This window comes from Chiloscyllium punctatum, chromosome 40 (genome assembly GCF_047496795.1).
Source record: "Chiloscyllium punctatum isolate Juve2018m chromosome 40, sChiPun1.3, whole genome shotgun sequence".
Taxonomy (NCBI): Eukaryota; Metazoa; Chordata; class Chondrichthyes; order Orectolobiformes; family Hemiscylliidae; genus Chiloscyllium; species Chiloscyllium punctatum.
Window position 1 is genome coordinate 148,235 of NC_092778.1, and position 17,047 is coordinate 165,281.

General features: G+C 43.9%; 1 protein-coding gene across 1 annotated transcript in view; it reads left to right on the plus strand.

The window, feature by feature from the left end:
• Positions 1-16,727, plus strand: part of LOC140464749 (epithelial sodium channel subunit beta-like) — a 33,981-nt gene extending 17,254 nt beyond the window's left edge. The window contains exons 10-14 of the mRNA XM_072560243.1: positions 2,325-2,403; positions 3,865-3,922; positions 11,236-11,297; positions 13,043-13,118; positions 15,780-16,727. Of these exons, the coding sequence (XP_072416344.1) occupies positions 2,325-2,403; positions 3,865-3,922; positions 11,236-11,297; positions 13,043-13,118; positions 15,780-16,145 (641 nt within the window). The 3' untranslated portion in view covers positions 16,146-16,727. The remainder of the gene's footprint in view (positions 1-2,324; positions 2,404-3,864; positions 3,923-11,235; positions 11,298-13,042; positions 13,119-15,779) is intronic.
• The last annotated feature ends 320 nt before the right edge of the window (positions 16,728-17,047 follow it).

The window sequence follows — 17,047 nt, forward strand, 5'->3', positions numbered from 1 at the left end:
CCCCCGGGCCTGACGGGATATATCCTAGGATTATGTGGGAAGCAAGAGAGGAAATTGCAGTACCGTTGGCAATGAGCTTCTCGTCTTCACTGGCAACGGGGGTGGTACCAGGGGACTGGAGAGTAGCGAATGTTGTGCCCCTGTTCAAAAAAGGGAATAGGGATAACCCCGGGAATTACAGGCCAGTTAGTCTTACTTCGGTGGTAGGCAAAGTAATGGAAAGGGTACTGAGGGATAGGATTTACGAGTATCTGGAAAGACACTGCTTGATTAGGGACAGCCAGCACGGATTTGTGAAGGGTAGGTCTTGCCTTACAAGTCTTATTGAATTCTTCGAGGAGGTGACCAAGCATGTGGATGAGGGTAGAGCAGTGGATGTAGTGTACATGGATTTTAGTAAGGCATTTGATAAGGTTCCCCATGGTAGGCTTATGCGGAAAGTCAGGAGGCATGGGATAGAGGGAAATTTGGCCAATTGGATAGAAAACTGGCTAACCGGTCGAAGGCAGAGAGTGGTGGTAGATGGTAAATATTCAGCCTGGAGCCCAGTTACAAGTGGAGTTCCGCAGGGTTCAGTTCTGGGTCCTCTGCTGTTTGTAATTTTTATTAATGACTTAGATGAGGGAGTCGAAGGGTGGGTCAGTAAATTTGCAGATGATACGAAGATAGGTGGAGTTGCGGACAGTGAGGAGGGCTGTTGTCGGCTGCAGAGGGACTTAGATATGATGCAGAGCTGGGCTGAGGAGTGGCAGATGGAGTTCAACCCTGCCAAGTGTGAGGTTGTCCATTTTGGAAGAACAAATAAGAATGCGGAATACAGGGTTAATGGTAGGGTTCTTAGTCAGATGGAGGAACAGAGGGATCTTGGGGTCTATGTACATAGATCTTTGAAGGTTGCCACTCAGGTGGATAGAGTTTGTAAGAAGGCCTATGGAGTATTATCGTTCATTAGCAGAGGGATTGAATTCAAGAGTCGTGAAGTGATGTTGCAGCTGTACAGGACTTTGGTTAGGCCACAGTTGGAGTACTGTGTGCAGTTCTGGTCGCCTCACTTTAGGAAAGATGTGGAAGCTTTGGAGAGGGTGCAGAGAAGATTTACCAGGATGTTGCCTGGAATGGAGAGTAGGTCGTACGAGGATAGGTTGAGAGTTCTCGGCCTTTTCTCGTTGGAACGGCGAAGGATGAGGGGTGACTTGATAGAGGTTTATAAGATGATCAGAGGAATAGATAGAGTAGACAGTCGGAAACTTTTTCCCCGGGTACAACAGAGTGTTACAAGGGGACATAAATTTAAGGTGAAGGGTGGAAGGTATAGGGGAGATGTCAGGGGTGGGTTCTTTACCCAGAGAGTGGTGGGGGCATGGAATGCGCTGCCCGTGGGAGTGGTAGAGTCAGAATCATTGGCGACCTTTAAGCGGCATTTGGATAGGTACATGGATGGGTGCTTAATCTAGGTTAGAAGTTCGGCACAACATCGTGGGCCGAAGGGCCTGTTCTGTGCTGTATTGTTCTATGTTCTATGTTCTATGGATCTCCGGTGAAGCGTTGGTGGTCTGTCCCACCTGGTATTTATGTGTCTCTATTTTCTGGTGCTTCCAGTTTAGCAGTGAATAACTCCTCCTGACTCCCCAAAACCTGTGCACCATCTGCAAGGCACAAGTCAGGAGTATGATGGAATGCTGTCCCACCTGCCTGGATGGATGCAAGTCAAACAACAAGAAGCTTGACACTATCCATGACAGAGTAGCCCGCTTGATTGGCACCACATCCACAAACATTCACTCCAGCCACCATCAATGATCAGTAGCAGCAGTGTATATTATCTATAAGGTGCATTGCAGGATGCATCAAAGATCCTCAGACGGCAAAACACAAAACCACTTCCAACCAGAAGGACAAGGGCAGCAGATACATGGGAACACTACCACCTGCAATTTCCCCTGCAAGCCACTCACTGTCCTGATTTGGAAATACATTGCTATTCCTTCAGTGTCACTGGGCCAAACTTCTGGAATTCCCTCCCTAATGGCATTGTGGATCAACCTCCAACTTGTGGACTGCAGCAGTTCAAAAAGGCCGCTTACTGTCGCCTTCTCAACAGCAACAAGGGATGGGCAATAAATACTGGCCAGTCAATGACGCTCATGTCCCACAAATGGATAAAAAAATCCATTTCCAGAAAGGGAATTAGACAGGAACATCAAGGAGGAAAATATAATGGACAATGGTGACAGGTCTGGGAAATGGGGTTAAGGGTAATCATAAGAGTAGACTTGGTGTTGTGAATTTGTTGGATCTAATTGCCACTGTTCTGTATCCCCTAGGTTACTGTTATTACCACCTGAAACAGCAAATAGAAGCTGAACATTCAGACTGCCTGGAGAGCTGCAAGCAGCCCTGCAAGTGAGTTCTGTACTGCTCAGTTCTCAAACACAGTTCAGAGAGGCAACTGCAACCAGTCCTTCTCCCACCCATGGTATTGCCTCTTTCATTTGTCTCTTCTCTGTCTACATCTGAGTCCATTCAGTGTACTGGTCACTCTTTGTATCCTCTGACTCCCTTTCCTGGCCTTGATCAGGGACTGCAAGATTCCACAATTGGTCCAGCCCAATTTTTCAGATAAACCTATTATAAAAGTTGCTGATACAGCATGAAATATTTTTTGATTGGGTGGGTGGGGGAGGGGGGTAGTACCAGATCCAAGCCTCAAGTGATGACCCATCTTTCCAATGTCCCCACAGATACCCCCACCTATGACTCCCCCTGCCCCCCACGCACCCCCCCCCCCCCCCCCCCCCCACTCTCCACAGTGGTTCCCATGATGCTGCCATATGATAGCTCCCAAAATATGTGAAATAGATGAGCTACAACACCTGAGGAAAGGATGGGGGCTCAGAAGCAGAAGTTAGCAGCATATTAGAATGTCCACTTTCCTCCAAAACTTGCACACATGCTCAAAAGTTTTGGATCCATTAAATCAAGACTTTCTGCACAAGCATATGGAGTAATCTTTGATTGTCCCACTGAGGCGAGTAAAATCAAAACCGACTGCGATCATCCCAGAGCTCAGAATGGTGAAAGCACCATTGCCAATGAGTGACAGAAAGGTTTCAGCTTCAATTTCAGTTGAATGACAAAGAATGTCAAAAATGACATATGCAAGATTAAGTAAGAGGATTGAGTGAATTGCAAATGAAGTATAATGTAGATAAATGTGAAATTATCCACTTTGGCAACAAAAACAGGAAGATAGATTATTATCTGAACAGTAATGGCTTGGAAGAGGGAGATGTGCAACAAAACTTAGGTGTATTTGTACACCACTCACTGAAAGAAAGCATGCAGGCGATGAAGGAGGGAAATGGTAGAAGAGGATTTGAGTACAGTGCCTTGATTAGTTACGACTACATCCACTGGAGTTTAGAAGAATGAGGCATCTCATAGAACTCTATTTCTAACAGGATTAAATAGAGTAAACACAGAAAGGGTATTCCCAAGACGTGGGACAGTCTAGGGAATAGTAGGGTGACAGTCAAAGGATACGGAATAGGCCATTTAAAACTGAGATAAGGATAAATTCCTTCACCCAGAGAGTGGTGAGCCTGTGAAATTCTTTGCAGTTGAGATCAAAACATTGAATGTTTTCAAGAAGGAGCTAGAGATTGTTCTTAGGACTAAATGGATCAAAGGGTATGAAGAGAAGGCAGGACTAGGGTACTGCCTACAATGATCAGCCATGTGAATGGCACTGCAGGATTGAGGAGCTGAATGGAGAAAGTGGAATCATAAGAAATGCTAAAATGAAGTGTGAGTGAAAGATAAATATAGGTGGAGTTACTCATTAAGCATCTTGTCTCCCTGCAGTGAGACCCAGTACAGACTGACCATGTCTATGGCTGATTGGCCATCCGAGTCCTCTGAGGTAGGTCTGAACTTTTGATACAAATTGAATAATATTTCATCAGCTTTCCCAGTGACTCAGTAGATAGCTGCACATGTAGCAATGTGTTATCAATAAAAGGAGCATATGAAAGTACAATCTCCTTCCTCATCATCCACACCTCACAATGTACTCTGATACAAGATGAATGTGGGCTGTTGGTGATAATTAGCCTCAAATTCTTTGGATTCTTGGAGAAAAGGGTGAAATGAGCTACCTTTCCTATTTCTGACAATTTCTCGGAGGGCCAACTGTGGCAGAGACAGGGTTTGGTTTGTGGTGACACTGATGTTCAATAACTAAGTAATAAAAGCGAAATATTTGGATACTTGAGATCTGATCGAAACAGATTGTGTTCAAACCCCAGTTCCAAAGAAGAGTCATATTGGTCATGAAACAATAAGTCTCGCCATAGATACTGCCAGACCTGCTGAGTTTTTCCAGAACCTTATTCTTTTTATTTAATTTAATACCCAGGCTCATACATGGTTTCGTGGGGAAGGACAATGCAGGTGTGACCACCACGACTACATATTTTGGGGATGGAGGACAGGGACGGTAGTCAATGTATCTTGTCAATATTACATCAACTAGGGATATGATTTTAAATTAAATTCTAAGTTCGCACTGAAAGTGAGGGAAGATGTCAGAAGAAATTCCTTTACATAGGGGATTATTGGAGCTTGGAATGTTTTGCCACAGAGAATAATTAGGGCAGGAACTATTGTGTCTAAGGAAAAAAACTAGGTAAACATTTGAATCAGAGTCAGATTCAGGTTACACAATTAAAAATACAAGTAGATCAGGATTGATACAGGGCAATGGGAGATGATGAGGCATTGAGATTAATATTAGAGTAATACAGCAAACTATCACTGATATGGGGCAAATAGCCTTCTTCCATACAGAGAATGTCTATGATGTTAAAAAGCTAAATAACTATGTTTACTATGATTGAGTCAAAACTGGAGCAGTCAGTCCACTAACATTTATTTCTTTGCCACAAAGATTTAAGTGTCCTGGGTTCTTCCCCATTGTATTCATTGTGAATTCTGGTTTTGCACCTCAGCGCATCTACGTAGACTTTCTGTTTCATTTCTTCCAACCCGAGTCAGCTGGTCGAGAATAACCAAGTATAAACTGTTTTACCAAACAAAAAATAAGAACTTACATTTATGTAGTACCTTTTACAATCTCAGGGCATTGCAAAGTACAAATAGGGTTACAAATATGTAAACAGATTATCAAAGATGTAGAAGCAACAGGGTGGTGGTGATAGGAAATTTTAATTTTCCCAACATTGACTGGGATTCACATCGTGTTAGAGGTCCAGATGGAGCAGAATTTGTAAGGAGCATCTCGGAGGGTTTTCTAGAGCAATATGTAAATAGTCCACCTCGGGAAGGGGCCACACTGAATCTGGTGTTGGGGAATAAGCCCGGCCAGGTGATTGATGTTTCAGTAGGAAATTACTTTGGGAATAGTGATCACAATTCCTTAAGTTTAGAATATTCATGGACAAAGACAGGAGTGGTCCTAAAGGAAGAGTGCTAAATTGGGGCAAGGCCAACTATACCAAAGTTTGGTAGGAGCTGGGGAATGTAGATTGGGAGCAGCTGTTTGAAGGTAAATTCACATTTGATATGTGGGAGGCTTTTAAAGAGAGGTTGGTTAGAGTGCAGGAGAGATATGTTCCTGTGAAAATGAGGGATATAAATGGCAAGAGTAGGGAACCATGGATCACAGGTGAAATTGTAAAAAGAAAAGGAAGCATATATAAAGTCTAGACGACTGAAGACAGACAAAGCATTGGAAGACTATCAGAAATGTTGGACCAATCTAAAACGAGGAACTAAGAGGTCTAAAAGGGGTCATGAAATACCTTTAGCAAACAGGATTAAGAAAAATCGCAAAGCCTTTTATTTGTATATAAGGAACAAGAGGGTAACTAGAGAAAGGGTCGGTTCACTCAAGGACAAAGGAAAAAAGTTATGTGTGAAGCCACAGAAAATAGGTGAGATTCTTAATGAGTACTTTGCATCGGTATTCACCAAAGAGAGGAACATAATGGATGTTGCGGTTAGGGATAGATGTTTGATTATTCTAGGTCAAGTCAGCATAAGGCGGGAGGAAGTGTTGGGTATTCTAAAAGACATTAAGGTGGACAAGTCCCCAGGTCCAGATGGGATCCATCCCGCATTGCTGAGAGAAATGAGAGAGGAAATAGTTGGGGCCTTAACAGATACCTTTGCAGCATCCTTGAATACAGGGGAGGTCCTTTGTTGTCCCCTTGTTTATGAAGGGCAGCAGGGATAATCCAGGTAATTATAGACCAGTGAGCCTGATGTTAGTGGTAGGGAAGCTGCTGGAGAAGATACTGAGGGTTTGTAAGAAAATGGGTGTTTCAATGATAGGCAACATGGTTTTGTAAAGGGAAGGTAATGTCTTACCAACTTAACAGAATTCTTTGAGGAAGTGACAAAGTTGATTGATGAGGGAAGGTCTGTAGATGTCATATATATGAACTTCAGAAAGGTGTTTCATAAGGTTCCCCATGGTAGGCTGATGGAGAAAGTGAAATCGCATGGGGTCCAAGGTGCACTAGCTAGATGGATAGAGAACTGGCTGGGCAACAGGAGACAGAGAGTAGTAGTGGAAGGGAGCTTCTTTAACAGAGACCCATGACCAGTGGTGTTCCATAGGGGCCCGTGCTGGGATCAATGTTGTTTGTGATATATATAAATGATTTGGAGGAAGATATAGGTGGCCTGATTAGCAAGTTTGCAGATGACACCAAGACTGGTTGAGTTGCAGACAGTGAAGGGGACTGTCAGGGAGTACAGCAGCGTACTGATAGATTGGACAGCTGGGCAGAGAAATAGCAGATGGAGTTCAATCCAAGCAAATGTGAGGTAATGCCTTTTGAAAGATCCAATTCTAGAGCGAACTATACAGTAAATGGAAAAGTCCTGGGGAAAATTGATGTACAGAGAGATCTGCGTGTTCAGGTCCATTGTTCCTGAAGTTGGCAACATAGGTGAATAGATTGGTCAAGAAGACATATGGCATGCTTTCCTTCTTCAGATGGGCTACTGAGTACAAGAGTTGGCAGGTCAAGTTACAGTTGTATAAGACATTTGGAATACTACGTACAGTTCTAGTCACCACATTACCAAAAGGATGTGGATGCTTTGGAGAGAGTGCAGAGGAGGTTCACTAGGATGTTGCCTGGTATGGAGAGTGTTAGCTATGAAGAGAAGTTGAGTAGATTAGAATTATTTTCATTAGAAAGATGGAGGGGGTACCTGATTGAGGTCTACAAAATCATGAGAGGTAGAGATAGAGTGGATAGCAAGATGCTTTTTCCCCAGACTAGGGGACTCAATTACTAGGGGTCATGAGTTCATTGTGAGCGGGGAAAGGTTTTGGGGAGATATGTGTGGAAAGGGTGGTGGGTGCCTGGAACGCATTGCCAGCGGAGGTGGTAGAGGCGGGCATTTAAGATGTATCTAGACAAATACATGAATGGGCAGGGAGCAAAGGAATACAGACCCTTAGAAAATTGGCGACAGATTTAGATAGAGGATCCAGATTGGCGCAGGCTTGGAGGGCCGAAGGGCCTGTTCCTGAAGAATTAGAATCCCTTCTGTTTGGAAACAGGCCCTTTGACCCAACAAGGAGAAAGTGAGGACTGCAGATGCTGGAGATCAGAGCTGAAAAATGTGTTGCTGGAAAAGGACAGCAGGTCAGGCAGCATCCAAGGAGCAGGAGAATCGACGTTTCAGGCATAAGCCCTTCTTCAGGAATGAGGAAGGTGTGCCAAGCAGGCTGAGATAAAAGATAGGGAGGAGGGACTTGGGGGAGGGGCGTTGGGAATGCGATAGGTGGAAGGAGGTTAAGGTGAGGGTGATAGGCCGGAGCGGGGGTAGGGTCGGAGAGGTCGGGAAGAAGATTGCAGGTCAAGAAGGTGGTGCTGAGTCCGAGGGTTGGGGCTGAGATAAGGTGGGGAGAGGGGAAATGAGGAAGCTGGACAAATCTGCATTCATCCCTTGTGGTTGGAGGGTTCCTAGACGGAAGATGAGGCGCTCTTCCTCCAGGCGTCGTGTTGCCATGGTCTGGCCATGGAGGAGGCCAAGGACCTGCATGTCCTTGGCGGAGTGGGAGGGGGAGTTAAGGTTTCAGCAACAGGGCGGTTGGGTTGGTTGGTGCGGGTGTCCCAGAGGTGTTCTCTGAAACGTTCCGCAAGTAGGCGGCCTGTCTCCCAAATATAGTGGAGGCCACATCGTGTGTAGCAGATGCAGTAAATGATGTGTGTGGAGGTGCAGGTGAATTTGTGACAGATATGGAAGGATCCCTTGGGACCTTGGAGGGAAGTGAGGGGAGAGGTGTGGGCGCACGTTTTGCATTTCTTGCAGTTGCAGGGAAGGTGCTGGGAGTGGAGGTTGGGTTGGTGGGGGTGTGGACCTGACGAGGGAATCGCGGAGGGAGTGGTCTTTCCGGAACGCTGATAGGGGAGGGGAGGGAAATATATCCTTGGTGGTGGGGTCTGTTTGGAGGTGGCGGAAATGACGAAGGATGATACGATGTATCTGGAGGTTGGTGGGGTGGTAGGTGAGGACCAGTGCGGTTCTGTCCTGGTGGCGATAGGAGGTACATCGTATCATCCTTCGTCATTTCCGCCACCTCCAAATAGACGCCACCACAAAGGATATATTTCCCTCCCCTCACCATCAGCATTCCGGAAAGACCATTTCCTCCGCGACTCCCTCGTCAGGTCCACACCCCCCCACCAACCCAACCTCCACTCCCGGCACCTTCCCCTTTAACCACAAGAAATGCAAAACTTGCGCCCACACCTCCCCCCTCACTGCCCTCCAAGGCCCCAAAGGATCCTTCCATATCTGTCACAAATTCACCTGCACCTCCACACACATCATTTACTGCATCCGCTGCACCCTATGTGGTCTCCTCTACATTGGGGAGACAGGCCGCCTACTTGCGGAACATTTCAGAGAACACCTCTGGGACATCCGCACCAACCAACCCAACCGCCCTGTGGCTGAACACTTTAACTCCCCCTCCCATTCCGCCAAGGACATGCAGGTCCTTGGCCTCCTCCATCGCCAGACCATGGCAACATGATGCCTGGAGGAAGAGCTCCTCATCTTCCGCCTAGGAACCCTCCAACCACAAGGGATGAATGCAGATTTCTCCAGCTTCCTCATTTCCCCTCCCCCCATCTTATCTCAGCCCCAACGCACGGACTCAGCACCACCTTCTTGACTTGCAATCTTCTTCCCGACCTCTCCGGCCTATCACCCTCACCTTAACTTCCTTCCACCTATCGCATTCCCAACGCCCCTCCCCCAAGTCCCTCCTCCCTACCTTTTATCTTAGCCTGCTTGGCACACCTTCCTCATTCCTGAAGAAGGGCTTATGCCCGAAACGTCGATTCTCCTGCTCCTTGGATGCTGCCTGACCTGCTGCACTTTTCCAGCAACACATTTTTCAGCTTCGACCCAACAAGTCTAAACCAACCTTTGAAGAGTATCCCACCCAAACCCATTCCCCTACATTTACCCCTGATTCATGCACTTAACCTGATATGGAGGTGCCAGTGTTGGACTGGGGTGTACAAAGTTAAAAATCACACAGCACCAGGTTATAGTCCAAAACCGAAACCACTTGATGAACGAGCAACACTCCGAAAGCTAGTGTGCTTCCAATTAAACCTGTTGAACTATAACCTGGTGTTGTGTGAACTATATATCCCTGAACACTATGGGCAATTTAGCACAGCCAATTCACGTAACCTGCACAGTTTTGGACTGTGGGAGGAAACCAGAGCACCCAGAGGAAACCCACACAGACACAGGAGAATGTGCAAACTCCACACTGATAGTCACCCAAGATGGTAATCGAACTCAGGCCCTTGGTGCTGTGAGGCAGCAGTGCTAACCACTGAGCCACCATGTCACCCCTCCTGTGCTATAATTTTCTTTGTTCTTTGTACTGCATGGTCAGCAGAGTACGCAGTAATCTGATGCCTGATTCTCCTGGTAGGCTAATCTATAAGAACTGATCAACTAAGGGTTGCATCAGTAAAGACAGATCCCATCAAAGTACTTTTAAGTAGTCACTGTTGTAAAGTGCAATTAAGTGCAGCAGATAATTTGAACACAACAAGCTCTTTGTATTGCAATACAGTAAACCTGTACTATTCAGCAGCGTAGCAACTGGAACGCTCCAACCATTATGTGCAGGTCAGGTGAATTGGCCATGTTAATAATAAAAAAAGAAAAGTGGGCAGCACGGTGGCACAGTGGTTAGCACTGCTGCCTCACAGCGCCAGAGACCCGGGTTCAATTCCCGCCTCAGGCGACTGACTGTGTGGAGTTTGCACGTTCTCCCCGTGTCTGCGTGGGTTTCCTCCGGGTGCTCCGGTTTCCTCCCACAGTCCAAAGATGTGCAGGCCAGGTGAATTGGCCATGCTAAATTGCCCGTAGTGTTAGGTAAGGGGTAAATGTAGGGGTATGGGTGGGTTGCACTTCGGTGGGGCAGTGTGGACTTGTTGGGCCGAAGGGCCTATTTCCACACTGTAATCTAATCTAATCATTATGCCCCCCCCCCCAAAGACTGCAAACCATGACAACTTTAAACTTTTTGACTTACATAGAGATGACATTCTTGATTTAAACTGTTCATTTATGTTTTTCTGGTTTGTGCTTCATTCTTCTCCTTTATCCAACAGACAAAATGTTGGATTTGTCTGTAACCAGCCAGAAGGAGGAACAACTTTGCACAAGTGCAGAGCAATATTTGTTTTCACATCACCTACCCCTTTCCCCAACTATTAACAATTTAGTTACTGTTTCCTCCACTAAACTTTGATAAAGGTGTCACTGTTGTTCACAACTACCAACTTTTCCTTTTTGAGATACTCAAAAGCATTGCTACAAATGGTAATGCACATCCTTCCCACCTCTCCCACTCTTATTACAATTGTAATCGCTCCACCATAACCAGCATTTTCTTTTACTGAACTACCTGTTACTGGTGCATGCAGATAACACAAACTTTACAGCAATCTTGGCTGATTCAACTCTTCCTTTGTAAAAAGTGATCTAATTCTGTCCTCCTGGCTGGAGTCAGCCATGTTGGCGTAGCTCACAGACTAAAACTGGGAGGTCCTGATTTTTATGACTCATCTGCTCACTGAATAAATTTGTATTTTGTTTGCTACAATAATTTTTCAAAAATAAGTGTCTAAAATCCTTTCTTTATCTAAAATTCAGGATTGGATTTACCACATCTTATCGTATGAAAGGGATTCTTCAGCTGCTGTTACTGTTAACAGGTGAGTTCCCAGAGTTAACTGAATCATGAAACAGACCAGATCACAAACACAAGACTCTGGAAAGGATATCCTTTCCAACATCCTGTACTCGTAACAAGTTAGATCACAGGGCTTCAGGGTAAACTTGCCAATTGGATACAAAATTGGCTTAACACCAGGAGAGAGGGTGGTGGCAGAGGGTTATTTTTCAGACTGGAGAACTGTTACCAGCGATGTTCCACATGCATCGATGCTGGGTCTACTTTTATATAATTTATATAAATTATTTAGATGAGAATATAAAAGGTTGCAGGTGAAACCAAAATTGGTGGTATAGTGAATAGTGAAGAACGTTATCCCAGATTACAAAGAGATCTTGATCAATTGGTTCACTGGGCTGAGGAATGGCAGATGGAGTTTAATCGGGATAAATGCAAGATGTTGCATTTTGATAAAACAAAGGCAGGACTTATGCAATTAAAAAGTACAGTCAGTCAGGAAGCTTCTGAGGCACAGGGGAGTCGATATTTCGAGGATAAGCCCTTCATCAGGAATATGGGGGGTCCCAATGGGGCTGAGAGATAAATGGGAGGAGACTGGGGCTGGGGGGAAGCTAGCTAGTAATGCGATAGATCGATGAAGGTGGGGGGTGATGATGATAGATCAGAGCAGAGGGTGGAGGGTACAGGTGGAAAGGAAGACAGACAGGTAAGGCAGTTCATGAGAGTTGTGCTGAGTTGGAGGGTTGGATCTGGGATAAAGTGGAGGGAGGGGAGATGAGGAAAGTGGTGAAATCAACATTGATTCCATGTGGTTGGAGTACTGTGTCCAGTTCTGGTCACCCTTCTATATGAAAGATATTATTAAATTAGAGAGATTTCAGAAAAGATTTACAGGATATTGCCAGGAATGGAGGATTTGTGTTGTAAGGAGAGGCTGGATTGGCAGGGACTTTTTCACTGGAGATTAGGAGGTTAAGGGGTGACTTTATAGAGGTTTATAAAATCATGAGGGTTATAGATAAGGTGAATGACTAGTGTCTTTTCCCTAGCAAGGGGGATTTTAAGAATGGGGGCATATTTTTAAGGTGAGAGAAGAAAGATTTTAAAAAGACATGGGAGCAATTTTGTTTTGCACAGAGAGTGAGTTTGACTGTGGGATAAACTTCCAGGAGAAGTGGTGGATGCAGGGATAATTACAATGTTTAAAAGACAATTGAATAAGTTCATCAATAAGAAATGTTTGGAGGGATGTGGGCCGAGCGGAGGCAAGTGGGACTAGATTAGTTTGGGAACATGGTCGGCATGGACTGGTTGGATTGAAGGCTGTTTCTATGTTGCATTACTCTACAATTGCGAGTAGCAGACACAGACACAGAAGTACAGATTAGGACTTTTGAGAATCACCTGCCTTTCTATAGTTGCTTCAATGTGGAGAATACGTCAATACATTTTGCACGATAGTATCAAACAAAAAATAATAGCTAAGGTGTTGCCTTGGATTTAGAAGGTTGAGAGCTATTCAATTTAGAAATATATAAAGATGAAATGACAAAGTAGAGATAAAGACAAACTATTCCCTCTGGATGGAGTAGATTCCAGAATAAAGGGGCATAATCTTTAAAATTAGTATTAGGAAAATGAAGATAATCAAATTGGAAATATAAGGAATTGATGAGTACATATATTGTTTTCTGTAAGTCAGCAGACTATTTCTAAGAATAAAATGTGAAACAGTATTAAATCATGAATTGAAATGTTTTACAGAAGAAACATCCTGAAATTAAACTTTTACTTCCAAGAGATTAATTACAGGACAATACAGGAGGACCCAGCCCTAACAGTAAGTTTCTAAAGGCACATCACACTCTTCAATCTTCATTCTCCCAAAGATATCACTGGACTCTGTAGGATCTTTGCAGTGGAGGCATTTGTAGGATGCACAGTACTGAACACTGCCACAAGACACACAGTACCAGACAGGAGTGAATATTACACCTTTTATGCAGGGACAGAGGAGTTATATGCTGTTCATGATAGGAAATATTATTCATTGGGTCCAACTAGCCATTCTTAATTTATAACTTCATGGGACGTAGGCATTTCCAACTTGGTCAGCATTTGTTGCCTTCCCCAATTAATGTGGAGAAGGTATTGGTAAGCCTTCTTGAACTGCTGCACTCCTTCTTGAACCTTCTTGAGCTTGTGATTTTAAATAAACCTGTTGGACTAGAACCTGGTGACTTGTAACTTCTGACTCAATTTGGAAGAGAGTTCCATGATTTTGAGCCAATGAAGGAATGGCAACAATATTCTAAATTAGGATGGTGTGTGGCTTGGAAGGAAATTCACAGGTGGGGATAATTTCCATACATTGGCTGCCTTTGTCCTTCTAGGGGAAAAAAATACAGGCTTGAAAGGTACTTTTGAAGGAGGCTTGGTGAGTAACTGTAGTGCAGCTTATTGATGATACACACTGCTGCCACTGTATGTCAATGGCGTAGGGACTGAATGCTTGAGTGCATAACAGTCAGTTCATACTTATCAGATTTGCTAGGGTCCTTTGGTACCACAGGGTCAAATGTGACCTAGAAGCCAATCATTCTCACTTCACCTCTAGAATTCAGCTCCTTTGTCAAGACAGTAATGGAGTAAGAAGCTGAGTGGACCTTGAAGAATCCAAACGGAGTGGACAGATTACTGCAAAACATTGATGATCTTTTCTGTCACTTTATTGAAGATTGAGAATAGACTGATTGGATGGTAAATGTCAGGGTTGGATTTCTTCTACTTTTTATGTAATGACTTATCTGTGTAATTGGGTTACACCTGAAACATTGACTTCTCCATCTCCCGATGCTGCCCAACTTGCTGTGTTCTTTCAGCCTCCAGTTTGTCTACTTAATTTTTCACTTTGTCAGGTGGATGCCAATGTTGTAGTTGTACTGAAACAGCTTAGCTAGGGATACAGCAAGTTATGAAGCACAATCATCAGTACTATTAATGTTGTCAGGGCTTGCAGCCTTTAGCATTTAACCATTTCTTGTTACCATATGGAGAAAATCAAATTGGCTGAAGACTGGCATCTGTGATGCTGGGGACCTCCAGAGGAGGCCAAAATAGATCTTCCTCTTGACACTATTGGCTGAAGCTTGTTGCAAATGCTTTAGCCTAATCTTTTCCATTGATATGCTAGACTCCCTCATCATTCAGGATGGAGATATTTGTGGAGCTCTTCTACCATTGAGCTGATTGATTGCCTACCACCCTGGATGTGGCACCTGGATGTGGCAGGACTGCAGAGCTAAGATCTTATCAGTTGTTGTGGAATCACATGTATTACTGCTTATGCTGTTTGGCACACAAGTAGTCCTGTGTTGTAGCTCTGCAAGGTTTACACCTCATTGTGCCTGGTGCTGTTCCTGGCAAACCCTCTTGCCCTTTTCATTGAACCAGTGTTGATCTGCTGCCTTGATGGTAATGGTGGAGTGAGAAAGTTACTAAGCCATGAGGATACAGATTATGTTTGCGTACAATTCTACTCCTGCTGATGGTTCACAGCTTCATGGATGCTCAGTTTTGAGCTTTAGATTTGTTTGAAATCTATCCCATTTAACATGGTGGTCGTGTCACACAACACAATGAAGGTATTTTGATTGTAAAGATGGGACTTGACCTCACCAGGACTGTACAAAACTTGTACTCCTATGCTGTCAAGGACAGTTCGATCTATGCCAGATAGGTTGTTAAAGATGAGGTCAAGTATGTCTTTCCCTCTCATTGGTTCCCTCACCACCTTTAGAGCTCAACTAGTTTGGTCAGTAGTGGTAGTGCCAAACCAATCTTGGTGATGAATAATGTGGTCTCCCACACAGTGTACTTTCAGTGCCCTTGCCATCTCAGTTATTCCAGTAAGGAGTGTTCAATGTGGAAGAGTATCAATTCATTAGCCAAGGGGTTTGGGGAATGGTATTTGGTAAAGAAAAGGAGGTTTCCTTGCTCACATTTGATCTGATGCCACAAAACATCACAGGTAATATTCAGTTAGTGTTGAAGACACCCAGAACAATCCATGACAATTAATTTGTTGAGTTTGATCATATAACGCTGTTGTTTGTCTAGTCTTTTGAATAACTCTCCCAATTTTGGCATAAGAACGATGTTACAACGTTGTTATTAAACAGCCATTCACATTACTTAGAGTGTGGAGTCACAACTAGATCAGGCTAGGGATTAGCAGATTTCATTTCCTCTAAAACATGGGAACACCAATTGGGTTTTAATGCCAATCAACCATTTAATTCCATATTCATTAACAAATTGAATTTAAATTTCAACAGCTGCTGCAGTCTCAGGTGGAATTTGAACTCATGCTGCCAGGGCTTTAGTCTGGGCCTCTGGATTACCAGTCCAATGACATCATCACGATACCACCTCATTCCTATTCTCATGTATATATTTATATTGTAAGATAAACATTTTCCAACTATTTCTCTCTTTTCAGATCGATTGGCTTCTATCTAAACTCGGCGGCCAGTTTGGATTCTGGATGGGTGGCTCCATACTCTGTATCATTGAACTGATAGAGATCCTGATCGATTGTCTTTGGATCACTGTCATCAAGGTGGTGAAGTGGTGTACATGTTTCAGGTCACGTCAGGCTCAGATTCACTGCTCTGACCCACCACCAACTGTGACCCAGTCAATTGAAGACCACACCAATGCTAGGTTCGAACCAGACCAAGCTGAAGCCCATATAGAAAGACCATGTACCTTGGTGATCCCAGGAACACCCCCTCCTCAGTATGACTCTCTACGCATCTACCCGATTCTCCAGCGCAGGATAACTTGGGATTGTGATGAAAATTGATGGATATTTTGTGCCACATTCTACAGTTGGAGAAACAGGCTTAAGGAAAACTATCGCTGCTGCCTCTGGTTAGCACAATCCACAGAGATCACCTCACCCCCCACCCCCCAAAAAAAGCACTCACAAGCACACAGTACAATTTGTAAAAAAATAACTTGCACTATTCATGACCTCAGGATGTCCAGAATTATTTCACAATTAAATACTTTTGAACACATAGCATGATCTCACAATCAACAACAAAATAAATAACCAGGTTACGATTGAGGAAATATCTATTCGTCAGGATGACAACATTGCAAAACTTAGAAGAGTACTTTGGAATGTATTTGCCTAAAGAGAAGAGATGGCATTTGGATTAATGCCTCATCTGAAAGTTGCAGTCTTCTACCAGCCCCACACTGGGAGTATCCTTCTGGATTATGGGTTCAAGTCTCTCGAATGGGAGTTGAATCCACAACTTCTGACTTAGAGGCAAAATGCTACTCACTGAATCATGATTTACTTTACTGAGTAGAGGAAGTTTTGACCATAATGTTGTTTGAAATATTTAGCCATAAACATGCTTGTGTAGGATTTAACAGCAACCAAGTCTAATTTTAAAAAAAGGACTTGTTAAAGATTACTTGCTTTGAAATAAAATTAATGGTATAAACATATTGATGTAAAATATGGAAATAAATCAGTATGCCAGAATTTGAGCAGTGTGCGTCTGGTGGGTATTGACATTTCAGAAACATCTCTCAGCCACAAGTTTGGTTAAAGCATCAACAACCATGAACACTACCAGAAATACTGAAAATATTACAATATGCGCCAGTTGACTATATGGACAGGGCAATAAGCTTAGTTCTAATAGTTAGATGATAGCAGCAGGGAGAGAGAGAGCCTGAGATATGCCT